Genomic DNA, 21,138 nt, shown 5'->3' on the forward strand with positions numbered 1-21,138 from the left:
ATGACATTTACAGACCCGGCGGCATGGATACCACAGTAGAACAACAAGGTGCTCTCAAGCGCACACAGATACTGGCCGCATTATCACTCGTGATGTCTATCCTGACATGCCCGTTTCTGATTTCTATGTATATTAAATTATGACAAGAGCTACTTTAGGTGGTTACGATTACACTATGACCACGTGCCTTAGTTTCTGCTAGTGACCTATAAATACATATACCCACTTGCTCTCACTGCCATTAAAGCGGCTGTACCCACACGTACAACACGCAAGAAAAAAAATGATCTCGCTGTCTGTACTGGGTGTACTCTCAGTAGTCGCAGTTGCTCAGGCCATGGTGATACGCTCACATAACGCCTCTGAGATACGTCCCATCACACCACCTCCTAGACTACTCGCGAAGGAGTATTCAACACCCCCTTTGTACGAAGACAACCATTATAACGAGCACAGCACAACGCTTGCCGCACGCAAAGACAACATGCAGGAGACAACGCTACCACCTGTCGTGAGAACAACGGATTCGAGTGACAACGATCGCGACTATGACGAGCACATTACAACACCCTCTGTGCACGAAGACCAGGTGCAGGAGACAACGCTACCACCTGTCGTGAGAAACTAGAGTTTGGTTAACAATGATCATCGTCGTGTTCCATTGTAAATGGGCGCGCCATCGCACACATCGTACATGTGTGTTAACCCACCTGTATGCGACAGACTTTGAGTGTTGCATGACATCGAGATGTATTGACGTCTGTGTCAATACAGGACTCTCTATAAGCCGGGAGCTGGACGCTAACAACCCATGCATGCGCCACACAAAAGGTATCGTACATGTGTTAACCCACCTGTATGCGACAGACTTTGTGTGTTGCATGACATCGAGATGTATTGACGTCTGTGTCAATACAGGACTCTCTAAGCTGGGAGCTGGACGCTAACAACCCGTGCATGTGCCACACAAAAGGTAACTCGACTAACTACAAAACGCATATTGTGATGTAGAAAGTTGGCTCGACTGTTTGAATCAGCTGCAGCTGCGGTTTACTCACGAAGTGAATCGCACGCTTGTTAGAAGTACATTCGGAGCACTTAAAAATACATCGCTCTCATCGAGTTCCGTCTCAGCGTTCACCGGCTGATGGGCAAGAGCGTGACATGGGATCGCCAGGAACTTACTTAAGGACTATCATCTCATTTGGCATTTACTCACGGACCCAAGAAACCAGTTCCGAAAAATGGTTGAGAATTATAACTTGTCTAATAGCAACTGGAAGATATGTTGCGTCATAAGCCTCTGATGGTTCACAAGGTGCATGGTCCACTCGAAATCCTAATGCTGTATTTGTAGTACATACACTTAGTCTTCTCTGTTGATGTCAGACTAGAGTTTTATTAGAGTTTTACTTTGCAACAATGGGATTCGAGCAATTGATGTGTATATTTTTAATACTGCACAATGCTACTATTCCTAGGCTGAATGTATGACATGGCTCTTATGTATCATTATGTATCGTTTCCATTAAGTACTAATTTAAATAAAGTCCCTCTGTCCTCAGTGCTAGGTTGTGGGTTTAATACACATTATTATGATCAACCTGTTGAATAGTATAATAACAATATTCCTGTAAAAGTCATTTAGTAATGAACAACCTCAGTTCTGTGAAAGAACATCATGTCTCTGATGTGTACACTGCAGGCCTGACCGGGGATTGCACGCAAGGGCCTGTGTGTGTGTGTGTGTGTGTGTGTGTGTGTGTGTGTGTGTGTGTGTGTGTGTGTGTGTGTGTGGTGTATATTTTTAATAGTGCACATTGCTACTATTCCTTGGCTGAATGTATGACATGGCTCTTATGTATCATTATGTATCATTTCCATTAAGTACTAATTTAAATAAAGTCCCTCTGTCCTCAGTGCTAGGTTGTGGGTTTAATACACATCATTATGATCAACCTGTTGAATAGTATAATAACAATACTCCTGTAAAAGTCATTTAGTAATGAACAACCTCAGTTCTGTGAAAGAACATCATGTCTCTGATGTGTATACTGCAGAACTGACCGGGGTTTGCACGCAAGGGCCTGTGTGTGTGTGTGTGTGTGTGTGCGTGTGTGTGTGTGTGTGTGTGTGTGTGTGTGTGTGTGTGTGTGTGTGTGTGTGTGTGTGTGTGTGTGTGTGTGTGGTGTATATTTTTAATAGTGCACATTGCTACTATTCCTAGGCTGAATGTATGACATGGCTCTTATGTATCATTATGTATCATTTCCATTAAGTACTAATTTAAATAAAGTCCCTCTGTCCTCAGTGCTAGGTTGTGGGTTTAATACACATCATTATGATCAACCTGTTGAATAGTATAATAACAATATTCCTGTAAAAGTCATTTAGTAATGAACAACCTCAGTTCTGTGAAAGAACATCATGTCTCTGATGTGTACACTGCAGAACTGACCGGGGTTTGCACGCAAGGGCCTGTGTGTGTGTGTGTGTGTGTGCGTGCACTTGTTTTCATGACATCTGAGGACAATTTTATGATAACACACTCACAAAATGAGGACGCTCGGAAAAATGAGGACATTTTTGAGGTCCTCATTTTTCTGAGCCTTCTAAAGTGTTCTAGAGGCCCCCAACATGCTCCCAAACCAAAAATCTCGAATGTCCTGAAATATCACAATTTTTTGAAAAAGTGTGTTTAAGTGTGTTTAGCGTTTTTGCTCACTTTCAGTTTCGCCGCCTACTGGCCAGTTTTGGAACAAAACACACTTTAAACACACTTTCAGTGACGTCACTCTGCGAGTCCTCATTTTGTATGTGTGTCAGACACAATAACACATTTGACCCAGGTTATACCCTTCTTGGGGCTTAAGCAAGGGTAACAACAATTAAATCAAGCAAATCTTGACAAAAATGAAGATTCAGTTTAGATTCACTTTAGATTCAGTTATCAGTGCCTGCACATCTTGGGTTTTTTTTTGTTGTTGTTGACAAAATGTCTCAAAATATAAAGTTTCAACATTTGTCAAATTATATTACTATTATTTAATGAGTCTTACTTCTCAAGATCAATGCACAAATTGTCTGATCTTCACTATGCAGAATGATGTGTGTGCAGATTTTGATCCTTGAAGAGTTTATATTCATCTGTATTAATATAAATGCATCTGCAATCTACAGTTGAACTTAGAGATTCCTGCCGCTGTCATGTGATTCAGTATGATCATCAAGCTCAGTCTCGACTCAGTGAATTCCTAGAGAGTATTCTAAAGTATTCTGTAAATTCATTGGGAAATGGTTTTTTGGGGACCTATGCTACTACCAGAAGTTGTCTGCACCAGACCAGGGCCTGTGCTGCTAGCATAAACCAACTGAGCCTCACCAGGGCCTGCACTGCTGGCTGGACCCATAGGCATCACATAAGGGCCTGTACTGCCGGCTGGACCCATAGGCACCACACCAGGGCATGTGCTGCTGGCTGGACCCATAGGCATCACATCAGGGCCTGTACTGCTGGCTGGGGCAGTCTGCATCACACCAGGGCCTTTGCTGCCGGCTAAACCAACTGCATCTGTGTTGCTAGTGGAAGACATCAGCACCACACCAAGGCCTGTGTTTCTAGAAAAGCTCATCTGCAATACATCGGGTACTGTGCTGTTGATTGAAGCCGTCTACACCACATTGGTAAATGTGCTAGCAGAAGCCCACTGCTAGCAAGCCACCAGAACCTGAACTTCTGGCTGGAGCCTTACTTGCCATCCTAGGTTTGTGCAGCCTATTTAATTCAGCATCAACAATCATTGTGTGTTTTGGATAATGGCTTTTTAAAATAACTTTACTTTGCTTATTGGCTGTGGGGGGCCTTTGGACACTCAAATTCTCTAAGATGAGAACATTAAACAGTGTCCCCACTCTGCGAGACATGGCAGATCTACATGCGTCACTGCTGCTATACATCCTGTACAATTTCCAATGTATTTGAAACAGGACATTAATTTATCATTTGAACTACAGAAAGATTTACCTCATCTTCAAAACCTTCTTGCTTTGTAAAATTACAAAATTAATTATAAAAAATCCTGCTTTGTTTCAACATTTCACAAGTCAAAATCAATAAGTAATGTTACAAATCATAGACTTCTGATCGTCTTACTACTGCTCTAATCTGGTAATGTACAACCTAACCCAGGCCCTGAGCTGCAATGTAGTCAGACACCATCTGAATTTAAATCCTAAATTGAGCTGAAGATAGTTCATCTTAATGTGCGCAGCTTGTTATCCAAGGTGGATATTATCAACCACTTCTATTTATCATTTACGTAAACAATCTTAGTCTAAATGTGCCAGATGCAAACTTGCACTTCTATGCTGATGATACTGTTATTTACAGCTGTGGTTCAACTCTTGTCCAAGCCATTGACTCCTTGCAGAAAGCCTTTTTTGCTGTCCAGCACTCATTACTTCTGCTTAAACTTGTTCTCAACGCAGACAAAACAAAGCTCATGCTGTTTTCTAAATCAAGGAATTTGGCCCAAATAATCCCATCAGTAACCACTCTTGAAGGTAATAAAACAAGAGATGGTTCACATATATAAATATCTGGGGATTTTAATTGATGACTTGCTCACCTTCAAACCACATGTAGAGAATCTTGTGGAAAAACCTGAAGTTAAAACTGAGATTTTACTTTCAAAATAAGTTGTGTTTCTCTTTTAATACAAAGAAGCTGCTTGTTGCTGCAACATTCTTGCCTGTGCTGGATTATGGTGATATTCTATATATGAATGCTTCTGCTCAATGTCTTTGAATGGTTGATTCTGTGTATCATGCTTCTCTGAGGTTCATCACTAACCATAAATTTCAGACTCACCATTGTGAGTTATACTCTCAGGTAGGATGACCTGCTTTGTTAAGTCGGAGGAACTCTCATTTATACAGTTTTATATATAAGGCAATACTTGGGTTGCTGCCTTCTTATATATGTTCCCTGCTTGCAATGAAACATGCTGGTCGGTATTCTCTTTGTGCGCATGGTTACTTGTTGCTTTCTGCTCTATTTGCCCGAACTGAACTTGGTAAAAAAGCTTTTGTCCATTTAGCACCCTTGGCTTGGAACAAACTGCAGAAGGACTGGAAGATGACTGAATTCATTGCATTTAGTGCTTTTAAATCTAAACTACGAATCATTGAGCCCAAGTCCATAACATGAAACTGTTTCAATTAGATTGACTGTCATTTTAACTGACTTTTTATTTTTTTAATTGAATTTTATTTTATTTGTAGTCTTTCACTTATTGTTGCATGTGTTTGAGTAACCTCTGTAAATGTGAGACACCTGCTGCTGCCTATCTTGGCCAGGTCTCCCTTGAAAAAGAGGTTTTTAACCTCAATGGGATCTTCCTGGTTAAATAAAGGTTAATAAATAAATTGATGAAAAAAGTCAACTCTTCATTAATTATATTTTAAATTCAACTTACCTTATACTTTTTACAATATAGTATAAAATGCATATTGTTTCTTTAAACACTAATACACTATTAAAACTGCAGAATGCACAATTCCAGCTTCATTTAGTAATTCAATTAGTAGATAAAAGTGAGTAATTAAGTCATTTAATTAACTAAGCAACTGTAAATATCACAGTATGCAGCAGTACAATTCAATTTCAATTCAATTTTATTTATATAGCGCCAAATAACAAACAAAGTCACCTCAAGGCGCTTAATAGGTACCGAGAAAAACCCAATCATGTGACCACCTATGAGCAAGCACTTTGGCGACAGTGGGAAGGAAAAACTCCCTTTTAACAGGAAGTATATATATACAGGAGCTGTTTTACCTATTACAAATTGTAAACTATATATATATATATATATATATATATATATATATATAATAGTAATACAAACTGTATTAAAAAACTGTGTTACATGTGGAAGTATAAAGTATAATAGTAATACAAACTGTATTAAAAACTGTGTTACATGTGCAAGCAAAGTATAATAGTAATACAAACTGTATAAAAAACTGTTACATGTGCAAGTATAAAGTATAATAGTAATACATAAAGTATAATAGTAATACAAACTGTATAAAAACTGTGTTACATGTGCAAGTATAAAGTATAATAGTAATACATAAAGTATAATAGTAATACAAACTGTATAAAAACTGTGTTACATGTGCAAGTATAAAGTATAATAGTAATACAAACTGTATAAAAAAATGGTTTGTTGCATGTGCAAGCAAAGTATAAAGTACAATAATAGTAATGCAAACAGTATTAAAAAACTGTTACCAGACTGTAATTTATGTTATAAAGATGAATGCTGGTCAGCGGGTTGAATTTCTTGTATACAACTACGTCGCCTTGAGCAGTCTCGATCTGTTGCCAAGTTAAACCAGCGGATAGCATGTTTACATATGTCGTGGTCAGTGGAACTGCGGGAGATGGGATTTTTTTTCTCATAGAATCTGCAATCACAAAAGCAGATTTACATTTTAATCATCATCCATCACCACAATTTACTATTGTAACAGGCCACAATCTCCACTAATATCTTTCTGTAAGCAGAAAATAATTTGTCAACTAAAGCTCTGAATAATATTTCTTCTTTTATTAGACCAGCTTAAGAAGTAGCTCTACAAGTTTATATTGACGCTGTGTAGCGTTTATAAAAAGTGAAACGCTGGAAACAATACCTCAGTGTGTGAATAGCAAAGGTATGAACTGGCTGGTGGCAAGAGCTGTCGTAGTGGAGCACATATTGTTGACCCAGAAAAATGTGTGAACATTTTAAAATGGGTACTTACGCAGGAGCAGTGTTTTTGATGACATCTGGTTGAAAGACTTCTTCCCATTGACACCTTTCTGAAGCAGAGGCTGCTCACTTTATTTTATCTGGAAGTGACAAGCCTTGTTTAAAGGCCCAATGGATCAATGACTATAAAGGTATGTTATATGTTGTTCCTTATGGCTGCTGCATGAATATTACCGGAGCTGCAACTAATGTTTATTATAATATTTAGTAATATATAACAATTGTTTCAGTTTCCCTGAGGGAACCTCCCAAATTGATCAATAAAGTTATCTATCTAGATTAAAACTGTTTTACATTTCCATGTATTTGAAATTTATTGCAAAATATTTTAAATTTTTTTTTATTATTGGTATTTATTTATTGTTTCAACTCATTTGTTGAATCCATGAACGTAAGCATCTAGATAATCCCCTCACAATTAAAACATTTTATGATTGTTTGTTCTGCATGTTTTGTCAGTGGCTGATCAGCTGCAGTAAACCTGATTTGGATTGTATTACTTAACACTACTTATTGAACATCTTGTATTAGGACATGGTGTATTTGCCTCTGAACCAATTGAAAAGGGATCCTTTGTGGTCGAGTACAGTGGGGAGCTTATCTCAGAACATGAACGGGACAAGCGGCAGAAAAAGTACACAGAAAAGCAAACTGCTTTCCTATTTGATTTTAAATGGAAAAATAACACATGGTGGTAAGTAAAGGCATATACAATATCAGTTGTTCTTCACAACATTATGTTTTTAGTGAAGAAATCATATGTTCTTTTCTTCACTTTTAGCATTGATGCCTCCCGTGAAGACGACTCACTTGGCCGGCTGGTTACTGATGACCACAAGTACCCAAACTGCAAGATGAAAGAGCTGGCAGTCCAGGATAAACCTCATCTCTGCTTGTTTGCTATTGACAATATCCAAGCAGAGAGTGAAATCACCCATGACTATGGAGAATCTATGTGGCCATGGCGAGCTCTGGTAAGCAAATCCTCTTTACAGATTGTGCAGTACAAGAAATGTTAAATATTAGTAGATGAAAACATAGATGGTTATTCTAGTTATGAAGACCAGAGTAGATCAGTGCTGGGTTTAGAGCTTTTATTAACAAAATTTGACATTTTTGTCCCTTTACACATGTTTTTGTCCATTTAACCTGAAGCTGATCAGTTTACATGATTGGATTTCTGGGGAAATAGATGGCTTTACATCAGTGTTGGGTTTAGAACTTTTATTGACAACAGCAGGAGAAGCTAGAAGTCAGGAACATGAACTCTACATGTGTTCAGTCATCATGTCCTCATATTGTTTCAAGCTGTGAAGGAGATGTGTGTGTTTCAGAATACGTTCTCATATGGTTGGACCAACAACTGTAGTGTGTGTGTGTTACACTGTCCTCATATTGTTGGGTAGCAGAACTGTACAGTGTTAATAGTTTCTATACAGTCTGATATAAGGAACTCAGATTCTTCTGTGAATAATATTCACTGAAACAAGTATGATCTGTAGTTAATTAACTAGTCAGGATTCATAGTACAGAATGTTTGACATTATATTGTTGTCTTTTGTTTCAGACGCCAAGTGTTGAGACCATGTCCCAACCTCCTACAGACCAAGAAGTGAGTGAAAAATTCATTTCATTCTTCCAACAGGTCACACATTATTTTTTGTATTTGAAATCAAGTATATGAGTCAGTTGGGCCTAGTGCATAAATGAAATGCACTTTGATTGTTTTAAAACAATCAGTATGAGTGAAAGTTTCCCCAAATCAACATTTGCATTAGGAGAAAGAAATTGTCTATACCATTTGTTAGTCCAAGCTTTCCCTTTAAGCATTTGCTTGATCTTTATTCTGACTAAATTTAATATTTTTGTCCTTTTACACATTTTTGTCCATTTAACCTGAAGCTGATCAGTTAATATGATTGGATTTCTGGGGAATTAGATGGCTTTACATCAGTGTTGGGTTTAGAGCTTTTATTGACAACAGCAGGAGAAGCTAGAAGTCAGGAACATGAACTCTACATGTGTTCAGTCGTCATGTCCTCATATTGTTTCAAGCTGTGAAGGAGATGTGTGTGTTTCAGAATACGTCCTCATATGGTTGGACCAACAACTGTAGTGTGTGTGTTACACTGTCCTCATAGTGTTGGGTAGCAGAACTGTACAGTGTTAATCGTTTCTATACAGTCTGATATAAGGAACTCAGATTCTTCTGTGAATAATATTCACTGAAACAAGTATGATCTGTAGTTAATGAACTAGACAGGATTCATAGTACAGAATGTTTCTGACATTATATTGTTGTCTTTTGTTGCAGACACCAAGTGTTGAGACATTGTCCCAAACTCCTACAGACCAAGAAGTGAGTGAAAAATTGGAAGAAAAGTTATGAGCCACCAAAGCTGTTTTTGGAAACCGGCCTTCAAGTGAAACCACGCCCGGTGACCTTTGGGACATGGTTTGACCCCCTTAGGAATGTGCTATCATCATGAAACGTTCAGATCACTTACAACTCCATAGATTATACTTTCACGTGATGTTTCAGCCTGATTGGACCTTGTTTTCACACAAATGGACCCAGAAGTATGTGAAATTGGGCTTTGTGCGACATAATTCTGGGTGCCATTTAAAAACCAGATCTGAGCTCTCTAGGACATTCAGAAGAAAAGTTATAAGCCCGCAAATGTGTGTTAGGAACCACGCCTTTAAAGAACAAGTGATCCGATGACCTTTGTGACATCATTTGACCACATTAGGAATGAGCTATCATCATGAACCGTTGGAATCACTTATAACTCAATAGATTCTACCTTCCTGTGATGTTTCAGCCTGATTGAAGCTTTGTCAGAGAACTGAACCCTGAAATATGTGAATTTGTGCTTTGTGCGACATAATTCTGGGTGCCATTTAAAACCCATAAGTGGTAATGACTCCATTCCTTCTGTTCCAGATATAGACCATTACTTGGAGTATTTTAAAATCAACCTGACCTCTTTAGGATATTCTGAAGCCAAGTTATAAGCCCACAAAGGTGTAACCGGACACTACCTGACTATATCCAATTGGACACGCGTCCCGAAAGGGCCCTCGAAAAGGTCCGACGGCCGCAATTTCGACGTGCTTCGATGAGATGGTAGCCGGGATGCACCACAAACAATTTCGTGCGGCTACGCCTGACTGAATTCAAACGGCGGCCCGAAAGTGTGAAAATTTAGCTCAGGCTTTGTTTGCGGCCTTCTGTCACTTGAGACCCTTTTCGTCTGCCGTTCAGCCCACGTTGGTCCGAGGCGCCCGAAAATTCTTCTGGTGCATCCCACCACTGGCCCGAACCACAGAATTTGAATTTGTGCCGGTCGCATCGTGTAAAGCGTCCGTTTGGGGCCGGACGGCAGTGTTCCCTCCTTTTTTGCCATGTGCTCGGCAAAGTGGCATTTCTCAACCGATTTTAACAAAACAAACATTGATTTGGCATGCCGCCGTCACCCCGAACTAGCCCAGGCAGTTTGGTAGCCGTAGCTCGTTGTTCCGGTGCTTTTCTGAACCCTAGGTCGCCAGAGGTCACGCTCTTTTTTGGCCACAGCTCCTCAAGCAAACGCCCGATCCGTCCCGTTTTTGGAGAGGTGGTCCCCGTGGTGCCAAGCAATCATAATCCGCTGTCAAAATTGAAAAGAAAAAAAAAGTCGCTTCCGAGTTAGGCCAAAAAATGTCCTCTGAGACGTAATGCCTCAAAGAGGACTTGTGTTTTGCTGTTACAAAGTGGAAAAAAAAAGTTCTGCTGGTGCCAGCGGCGCCATCTTCGGATATGTGGTTCGGGGGCCAAGCACTAGTCCACCCGAGGTGGTTTGGTGGCAAAATATTTTGTGGTTCCGGAGATATAGCCCCCCCAAAGCGCGCGATTTTTGCAAGTTTGCAATGGCGCAATTCTAGCGCCGTGAGGGCTATCAAAAAGGCGAGTAGATTTTTGCTCTCGTACCGGACTTCCGAACCAGAGAGTGAATTTTTTTTGACTGCGCCCCCTAGTGGCCGAACTCGGTCAGTGAGCGACGTAGCGTGACGCATCTTAGAAATTATGATTCGGCATGTGCTTATTTACAACATATGTGAATTTCATGTCCCTACGTAGAATTTAACTATTTTTAATTAATTAAAAGCAACGGACAAAACCCTAGGCCCCAAATGAAGCCTGGCCAAGATTTGAGCCCCTTTTTGGCTGCCGTTCGGCCATCGTTGATCCGAGGCTCACGAACATTTTTTTGTTTTACCCCAGTGCTGGTCCGAACCATAGATTTCAAATTTGTGTCGGTCGCATCGTGTTAAGTGTCCGTTTGGGGCCGGATGGCACTTTTCTCGCCTTTTTTGCCGTGCTCGGCAAAGTGGCATTTCTCAACCGATTTTCACCAAACAAACGTCGATTTGGCACGCCGCCGTCACCCCGAGCTAGCCCAGGCAGTTTGGTAGCCGTAGCTCATTGTTCTGGTGCTGTTCTGGGTCAGAGGTCAGAAAAAATGATGGATTTCAGCTGAAAAACAGGGTTCTCTTCAACCTACAGACTTGCAACTGATATGCTCCTTGACCTCACATGTCCAACATATGTTAATTTCAGACAGATTGGAGCTTGTATCACAGATATGCAACCAGAAATATGTGAAATTGTGCTTGGTGCAACATAATTCTGTGTCCCATTTTAAAACCATAAGAGCTAATAGGGGCTGTTAATTGGAGTAATTTAAAACCAAGCTGATCTCTCTAGGACATTCAGAAGCCAAGTTATAAGCCCCCAAAGCTGTTTTTGTAAGCAGGCCTTTAAGGCATAAGTGATCCGGTGACCTTTGTGACATCATTTGACCCCATTAGGACTGAGCTATCATCATGAAACGTTGGAATCACTTATAACTCAATAGATTCTACTTTCCTGTGATTTTTCAGCCTGATTGAAGATTTTTTCAGTGAACTGGACCCAGAATAATGTGAAATTGTGCTTGGGGCTATCATCATGAAACGTTCAGATCACTTACAACTCAATAGATCTTCATTCTTCCAACAGGTCACACATTATTTTTTGTATTTGGAATCAAGTATATGAGTCAGTTGGGCCTAGTGCATGAATGAAATGCACGTTGATTGTATTAAAACAATCAGTTTGAGTGAAAGTTTCCCCAAATCAACAAACGCATTAAGAGAAAGAAATTGTCTATACCATTTGTTAGTCCAAACTTCCCCTTTAAGCATTTGCTTGATCTTTATTCTGTCTAAATTTAATATTTTTGCCCTTTTACACATGTTTTTGTCCATTTAACCTGAAGCTGATCAGTTTACATGATTGGATTTCTGGGGAAATAGATGGCTTTACATCAGTGTTGGGTTTAGAGCTTTTATTGACAACAGCAGATGTTAGAAGTCAGGAACATGAACTTTACATGTGTTCAGTCGTCATGTCCTCGTATTGTTTCAAGCTGTGAAGGAGATGTGTGTGTTTCAGAATACGTCCTCATATGGTTGGACCAACAACTGTAGTGTGTGTGTTACACTGTCCTCATATTTTTGGGTAGCAGAACTGTACAGTGTTAATAGTTTCTATACAGTCTGATATAAGGAACTCAGATTCTTCTGTGAATTATATTCACTGAAATAAGAATGATCTGTAGCTAATGAACTAGTCAGGATTTACATTGTTGTCTTTTGTTTCAGACACCAAGTGTTGAGACCATGTCCCAAACTCCTACAGACCAAGAAGTGAGTGAAAAATCCACTTCATTCTTCCAACAGGTCACACATTAATTTTTGTGTTTGGAATCAAGTATATGAGTCAGTTGGGCCTAGTGCATAAATGAAATGCACTTTGATTGTGTTAAAACAATCAGTTTGAGTGAAAGTTTCCCCAAATCAACATTAGCATTAGGAGAAAGAAATTGTCTATACCATTTGTTAGTCCAAACTTTCCCTTTAAGCATTTGCTTGATCTTTATTCTAACTAAATTTAATATTTTTGTCCTTTTACACATGTTTTTCTCCATTTAACCTGAAGCTGATCAGTTAATATGATTGGATTTCTGGGGAAATAGATAGCTTTACGTCAGTGTTGGGTTTAGAGCTTTTATTGACAACAGCAGGAGAAGCTAGAAGTCAGGAACATGAACTCTACATGTGTTCAGTCGTCATGTCCTCATATTGTTTCAAGCTGTGAAGGAGATGTGTGTTTCAGAATAGGTCCTCATATGGTTGGACCAACAACTGTAGTGTGTGTGTTACACTGTCCTCATATTGTTGGGTAGCAGAACTGTACAGTGTTAATAGTTTCTATACAGTCTGATATAAGGAACTCAGATTCTTCTGTGAATAATATTCACTGAAACAAGTATGATCTGTAGTTAATGAACTAGTCAGGATTTATAGTACAGAATGTTTGACATTATATTGTTGTCTTTTGTTTCAGACGCCAAGTGTTGAGACCATGTCCCAACCTCCTACAGACCAAGAAGTGAGTGAAAAATTCATTTCATTCTTCCAACAGGTCACACATTATTTTTTGTATTTGAAATCAAGTATATGAGTCAGTTGGGCCTAGTGCATAAATGAAATGCACTTTGATTGTTTTAAAACAATCTGTTTGAGTGAAAGTTTCCCCAAATCAACACTAGCATTAGGAGAAAGAAATTGTCTATACCATTTGTTAGTCCAAGCTTTCCCTGTAAGCATTTGCTTGATCTTTATTCTGACTAAATTTAATATTTTTGTCCTTTTACACATGTTTTAGTCCATTTAACCTGAAGCTGATCAGTTAATATGATTGGATTTCTGGGGAAATAGATGGCTTTACATCAGTGGTGGGTTTAGAGCTTTTATTGACAACAGCAGGAGAAGCTAGAAGTCAGGAACATGAACTCTACATGTGTTCAGTCGTCATGTCCTCATATTGATTCAAGCTGTAAAGGAGATGTGTGTGTTTCAGAAAACATCCTCATATGGTTGGACCAACAACTGTAGTGTGTGTGTGTTACACTGTCCTCATATTGTTGGGTAGCAGAACTGTACAGTGTTATTAGTTTCTATACAGTCTGATATGAGGAACTCAGATTCTTCTGTGAATAATGTTCACTGAAACAAGTATGATCTGTAGCTAATGAACTAGTCAGGATTTACATTGTTGTCTTTTGTTTCAGACACCAAGTGTTGAGACCACGTCCCAACCTCCTACAGACCAAGAAGTGAGTGAAAATTCACTTCATTCTTCCAACAGGTCACACATTATTTTTTGTATTTGAAATCAGGTATATGAGTCAGTTGGGCCTAGTGCATAAATGAAATGCACTTTGATTGTTTTAAAACAATCAGTTTGAGTGAAAGTTTCCCCAAATCAACATTAGCATTAGGAGAAAGAAATTGTCTATACCATTTGTTAGTCCAAACTTTCCCTTTAAGCATTTGCTTGATATTTGTTCTGACTAAGTTTAATATTTTTGTCCTTTTACACATGTTTTTGTCCATTTAACCTGAAGCTGATCAGTTAATATGATTGGATTGCTGGGGAAATAGATGGCTTTACATCAGTGTTGGGTTTAGAGCTTTTATTGACAACAACAGGAGAAGCTAGAAGTCAGGAACATGAACTCTACATGTGTTCAGTCGTCATGTCCTCATATGGTTTCAAGCTGTGAAGGAGATGTGTGTTTCAGAATACGTCCTCATATGGTTGGACCAACAACTGTAGTGTGTGTGTTACACTGTCCTCATATTGTTAGGTAGCAGAACTGTACAGTGTTAATAGTTTCTATACAGTCTGATATAAGGAACTCAGATTCTTCTGTGAATAATATTCACTGAAACAAGTATGATCTGTAGTTAATGAACTAGTCAGGATTCATAGTACACAATGTTTCTGACATTATATTGTTGTCTTTTGTTTCAGACACCAAGTGTTGAGACCATGTCCCAAACTCCTACAGACCAAGAAGTGAGTGAAAAATCCACTTCATTCTCCCAACAGGTCACACATTAATTTTTGTGTTTGGAATCAAGTATATGAGTCAGTTGGGCCTAGTGCATAAATGAAATGCACTTTGATTGTATTAAAACAATCAGTTTGATTGAAAGTTTCCCCAAATCAATATTTGCATTAGGAGAAAGAAATTATCTATACAATTTGTTAGTCCAAACTTTCCCTTTAAGCATTTGCTTGATCTTTATTCTGACTAAATTTAATATTTTTGTCTTTTTACACATGTTTTTGTCCATTTAACCTGAAGCTGATCAGTTAATATGATTGGATTTCTGGGGAAATAGATGGCTTTACATCAGTGTTGGGTTTAGAGCTTTTATTGACAACAGCAGAAGCTAGAAGTCAGGAACATGAACTCTACATGTGTTCAGTCGTCATGTCCTCATATTGTTTCAAGCTGTGAAGGAGATGTGTGTTTCAGAATATGTCCTCATATGGTTGGACCAACAACTGTAGTGTGTGTGTTACACTGTCCTCATATTGTTGGGTAGAAGAACTGTACAGTGTTAATAGTTTCTATACAGTCTGATATAAGGAACTCAGATTCTTCTTTGAATTATATTCACTGAAACAAGTATGATCTGTAGTTAGTGAACTAGTCAGGATTTACATTGTTGTCTTTTGTTTCAGACACCAAGTGTTGAGACCATGTCCCAACCTCCTACAGACCAAGAAGTGAGTGAAAATTCACTCCATTCTTCCAACAGGTCACACATTATTTTTTGTATTTGAAATCAAGTATATGAGTCAGTTGGGCCTAGTGCATAAATGAAATGCACTTTGATTGTTTTAAAACAATCAGTTTCAGTGAAAGTTTCCCCAAATCAACATTAGCATTAGGAGAAAGAAATTGTCTATACCATTTGTTAGTCCAAACTTTCCCTTTAAGCATTTGCTTGATATTTGTTCAGACTAAGTTTAATATTTTTGTCCTTTTACACATGTTTTTGTCCATTTAACCTGAAGCTGATCAGTTAATATGATTGGATTTCTGGGGAAATAGATGGCTTTACATCAATGTTGGGTTTAGAGCTTTTATTGACAACAACAGGAGAAGCTAGAAGTCAGGAACATGAACTCTACATGTGTTCAGTCGTCATGTCCTCATATTGTTTCAAGCTGTGAAGGAGATGTGTGTTTCAGAATACGTCCTCATATGGTTGGACCAACAACTGTAGTGTGTGTGTTACACTGTCCTCAATTAGACCCAGTGTTGACATGTGGCAAGACGCTCCTCGGGGTGCGTCTTGCTTGGGCTTCTCTCCTGGAGGCCCTCAGTCAGACCCATTGTTGACATGTGGCAAGACGCTCCTCGGGGCGCTTCTTGCTTGGGCCTCTCTCCTGGAGGTGCTCAGTCAGACCGAGTGCTGACATGTGGCAAGACGCTCCTCGGAGCGCGTCTTGCTGGGGCCTCTCTCCTGGAGGCGCTCAGTCAGACCCAGAGGTGACATGTGGCAAGACGCTCCTCGGGCCTCTCTCCTGGAGGCGCTCAGTCAGACCCAGTGTTGACATGTGGCAAGACGCTCCTCGGGGCGCGTCTTGCTGGGGCTTCTCTCATGGAGGCACTCAGTCAGACCCAGTGTTGACATGTGGCAAGACGCTCCTCGGGGCACGTCTTGCTTGGGCCTCTCTCTTGGAGGCGCTCAGTCAGACCCAGAGGAGACATGTGTCAAGACGCTCCTCGGGGCGCGTCTTGCTTGGGCCTCTCTCCTGGAGGCGCTCAGTCAGACCGAGTGCTGACATGTGGCAAGACGCTCCTCGGGGCGCGTCTTGCTGGGGCTTCTCTCATGGAGGCACTCAGTCAGACCCAGTGTTGACATGTGGCAAGACGCTCCTCGGGGCGCGTCTTGCTTGGACCTCTCTAACTGAGGCGCTCAGTCAGACTGAGTAGTGACATGTGGCAAGACGCTCCTCGGGGCGCGTCTTGCTTGGGCTTCTCTCCTGGAGGCCCTCAGTAAGACCCATTGTTGACATGTGGCAAGACGCTCCTCGGGGCGCTTCTTGCTTGGGCTTCTCTCCTGGAGGCCCTCAGTCAGACCCATTGTTGACATGTGGCAAGACTCTCCTCGGGACACGTCTTGCTTGGGCCTCTCTCCTGGAGGCGCTCAGTCAGACCGAGTAGTGACATGTGGCAAGACGCTCCTCGGGGCGCGTCTTGCTGGGGCTTCTCTCATGGAGGCACTCAGTCAGACCCAGTGTTGACATGTGGCAAGACGCTCCTCGGGGCGCGTGTTGCTTGGACCTCTCTCCTGGAGGCGCTCAGTCAGACCGAGTAGTGACATGTGGCAAGACGCTCCTCCGGGCGCGTCTTGCTTGGGCCTCTCTCCTGGAGGCGCTCAATTAGACCCAGTGTTGACATGTGGCAAGACGCTCCTCGGGGTGCGTCTTGCTTGGGCTTCTCTCCTGGAGGCCCTCAGTCAGACCCATTGTTGACATGTGGCAAGACGCTCCTCGGGGCGCTTCTTGCTTGGGCCTCTCTCCTGGAGGTGCTCAGTCAGACCGAGTGCTGACATGTGGCAAGACGCTCCTCGGAGCACGTCTTGCTGGGGCCTCTCTCCTGGAGGCGCTCAGTCAGACCCAGAGGTGACATGTGGCAAGACGCTCCTCGGGCCTCTCTCCTGGAGGCGCTCAGTCAGACCCAGTGTTGACATGTGGCAAGACGCTCCTCGGGGCGCGTCTTGCTGGGGCTTCTCTCATGGAGGCACTCAGTCAGACCCAGTGTTGACATGTGGCAAGACGCTCCTCGGGGCACGTCTTGCTTGGGCCTCTCTCTTGGAGGCGCTCAGTCAGACCCAGAGGAGACATGTGTCAAGACGCTCCTCGGGGCGCGTCTTGCTTGGGCCTCTCTCCTGGAGGCGCTCAGTCAGACCGAGTGCTGACATGTGGCAAGACGCTCCTCGGGGCGCATCTTGCTTGGGCTTCTCTCCTGGAGGCCCTCAGTCAGACCCAGTGTTGACATGTGGCAAGACGCTCCTCGGGGCGCTTCTTATTTGGGCCTCTCTCCTGGGGGCCCTCAGTCAGACCCAGTGTTGACATCTGGCAAGACGCTCCTCGGGGCGCGTCTTGCTTGGGCTTCTCTCCTGGAGGCCCTCAGTCAGACCCATTGTTGACATGTGGCAAGACTCTCCTCGGGGCACGTCTTGCTTGGGCCTCTCTCCTGGAGGCGCTCAGTCAGACCGAGTAGTGACATGTGGCAAGACGCTCCTCGGGGCGCGTCTTGCTTGGACCTCCCTCCTGGAGGCGCTCAGTCAGACCGAGTAGTGACATGTGGCAAGACGCTCCTCGGGGCGGGTCTTGCTTGGGCCTCTCTCCTGGAGGCGCTCAGTCAGACCGAGTGCTGACATAAGGCACGATGCTCCTCGCGGCGCGTCTTGCTGGGGCCTCTCTCCTGGAGGTGCTCAATCAGACCCAGTGGTGACATGTGGCAAGACGCTCCTCGGGGCGCGTCTTGCTTGGGCCTCTCTCCTGGAGGAGCTCAGTCAGACCCAGTGGTGACACGTGGCAAGACGCTCCTCGGGGCGCATCTTGCTTGGGCCTCTCTCCTGGAGGCGCTAAGTCAGACCCAATGTTGACACGTTAGCAAGACGCTCCTCGGGGCGCGTCTTGCTTGGGCTTCTCTCATGGAGGCCCTCAGTCAGACCCAGTGTTGACATGTGGCAAGACGCTCCTCAGGGCGCGTGTTGCTTGGACCTCTCTCCTGGAGGCGCTCAGTCAGACCCAGTGTTGACATGTGTCAAGACGCTCCTCGGGCGTTTCTTGCTTGGGCCTCGCTCCTGGAGGTGCTCAGTCAGACCCAGTGTTGACATGTGACAAGACGCTCCTCGGGGCGCGTCTTGCTTGGGCCTCTCTCCTGGAGGCGCTCAGTCAGACCCAGAGGTGATATGTGTCAAGACGCTCCTCGGGCCTCTCTCCTGGAGGCGCTCAGTCAGACCCAGTGTTGACATGTGGCAAGACGCTCCTCGGGGCGCGTCTTGCTTGAGCCTCTCTCCTGGAGGTGCTCAGTCAGACCCAGTGTTGACATGTGGCAAGACGCTCCTCGGGGCGCGTCTTGCTGGTTCTTCTCTCATGGAGGCACTCAGTCAGACCCAGTGTTGACATGTGGAAAGACGCTCCTCGGGGAACGTCTTGCTTGGGCCTCTCTCCTGGAGGCGCTCAGTCAGACCCAGAGGAGAAATGTGTCAAGACGCTCCTCGGGGCGCGTCTTGCTTGGGCCTCTCCCCTGGAGGCGCTCAGTCAGACCGAGTGCTGACATGTGGCAAGACTCTCCTCGGGGCGCGTCTTGCTTGGGCCTCTCTCCTGGAGGCGCTCAGTCAGACCCAGTGTTGACATGTGGCAAGACGCTCCTCGGGGCGCGTCTTGCTTAGGCCTCTCTCCTGGAGGCGCTCAGTCAGACCGAGTGCTGACATGTGGCAAGACGCTCCTCGGGGCGCTTCTTATTTAGGCCTCTCTCCTGGAGGCCCTCAGTCAGACCCATTGTTGACATGTGGCAAGACGCTCCTCGGGGCGCGTCTTATTTAGGCCTCTCTCCTGGAGGCCCTCAGTCAGAACCTGTGTTGACATGTGGCAAGACGCTCCTCAGGGCGCGTCTTGCTTGGGCCTCTCTCCTGGAGGCGCTCAGTCAGACCGAGTAGTGACATGTGGCAAGACGCTCCTCGGGGCGCGTCTTGCTTGGACCTCTCTCCTGGAGGCGCTCAGTTAGACCGAGTAGTGACATGTGGCAAGACGCTCCTCGGGGCGCGTCTTGCTTTGGCTTCTCTCCTGGAGGCCCTCAGTCAGACCCATTGTTGACATGTGGCAAGACGCTCCTCGGGGCACGTATTGCTTGGGCCTCTCTTCTGGATGCCCTCTGTCAGACCCAGTGTTGACATGTGGCAAGACTCTCCTCGGGGCGCGTCTTGCTTGGGCTTCTCTCATGGAGGCCCTCAGTCAGACCCAGTGTTGACATGTGTCAAGACGCTCCTCGGGGCGTGTCTTGCTTGGGCCTCTCTCCTGGAGGCGCTCAGTCAGACCCAGTGTTGACATGTGGCAAGACGCTCCTCGGGGCGCTTCTTGCTTGGGCTTCTCTCCTGGAGGCCCTCAGTCAGACCCATTGTTGACATGTGGCAAGACGCTCCTCGGGACACGTCTTGCTTGGGCCTCTCTCCTGGAGGCGCTCAGTCAGACCGAGTAGTGACATAAGGCAAGACGCTCCTCGGGGCGCGTCTTGCTGGGGCTTCACTCATGGAGGCACTCAGTCAGACCCAGTGTTGACATGTGGCAAGACGCTCCTCGGGGCGCGTGTTGCTTGGACCTCTCTCCTGGAGGCGCTCAGTCAGACCCAGTAGTGACATGTGGCAAGACGCTCCTCGGGGCGCGTCTTGCTTGGGCTTCTCTCCTGGAGGCCCTCAGTCAGACACATTGTTGACATGTGGCAAGACGCTCCTCGGGGCGCGTCTTAATGGGGCCTCTCTCCTGGAGGCGCTCAGTCAGACCCAGTGTTGACATGTGTCAAGACGCTCCTCGGGCGTTTCTTGCTTGAGCCTCTCTCCTGGAGGCGCTCAGTCAGACCCAGAGGTGACATGTGGCAAGATGCTCCTCGGGGCACGTCTTGCTTGGGCCTCTCTACTGGAGGCGCTCAGTCAGACCCAGAGGAGACATGTGTCAAGACGCTCCTCGGGGCGCGTATTGCTTGGGCCTCTCTCCTGGAGGTGCTCAGTCAGACCGAGTGCTGACATGTGGCAAGACGCTCTTCGGGGCGCATCTTGCTTGGGCTTCTCTCCTGGAGGCCCTCAGTCAGACCCAGTGTTGACATGTGGCAAGACGCTCCTCGGGGCGCGTCTTATTTGGGCCTCTCTCCTGGGGGCCCTCAGTCAGACCCAGTGTTGACATCTGGCAAGACGCTCCTCGGGGAGCGTCTTGCTTGGGCTTCTCTCCTGGAGGCCCTCAGTCAGATCCATTGTTGACATGTGGCAAGACGCTCCTCGGGGCACGTCTTGCTTGGGCCTCTCTCCTGGAGGCGCTCAGTCAGACCGAGTAGTGACATGTGGCAAGACGCTCCTCGGGGAGTGTCTTGCTTGGACCTCCCTCCTGGAGGCGCTCAGTCAGAACGAGTAGTGACATGTGGCAAGACGCTCCTCAGGGCGGGTCTTGCTTGGGCCTCTCTCATGGAGGCCCTCTGTCAGACCCAGTGTTGACATGTGTCAAGACGCTCCTCGGGGCGCGTCTTGCTTTGGCCTCTCTCCTGGAGGCGCTCAGTCAGACCCAGTGTTGACATGTGGCAAGACGCTCTTCGGGGCGCATCTTGCTTGGGCTTCTCTCCTGGAGGCCCTCAGTCAGACCCAGTGT

General features: G+C 44.2%; 1 protein-coding gene across 1 annotated transcript; it reads left to right on the top strand.

Moving 5' to 3' along the window:
- The first annotated feature begins 3,886 nt into the window (after positions 1-3,886).
- LOC139070533 (uncharacterized) lies at positions 3,887-15,039 on the top strand. The gene is made up of 10 exons (XM_070552875.1): positions 3,887-3,960; positions 4,391-4,563; positions 7,353-7,515; positions 7,603-7,795; positions 8,389-8,433; positions 9,136-9,180; positions 12,507-12,551; positions 13,252-13,296; positions 13,979-14,023; positions 14,725-15,039. The coding sequence occupies exons 1-10, from the start codon at positions 3,887-3,889 to the stop codon at positions 14,812-14,814; spliced, it is 918 nt and encodes a 305-aa protein (XP_070408976.1). The 3' UTR covers positions 14,815-15,039.
- Positions 15,040-21,138: the final 6,099 nt, after the last annotated feature.

This window comes from Nothobranchius furzeri, chromosome 7 (genome assembly GCF_043380555.1).
Source record: "Nothobranchius furzeri strain GRZ-AD chromosome 7, NfurGRZ-RIMD1, whole genome shotgun sequence".
In the NCBI taxonomy this organism is placed as follows: Eukaryota; Metazoa; Chordata; class Actinopteri; order Cyprinodontiformes; family Nothobranchiidae; genus Nothobranchius; species Nothobranchius furzeri.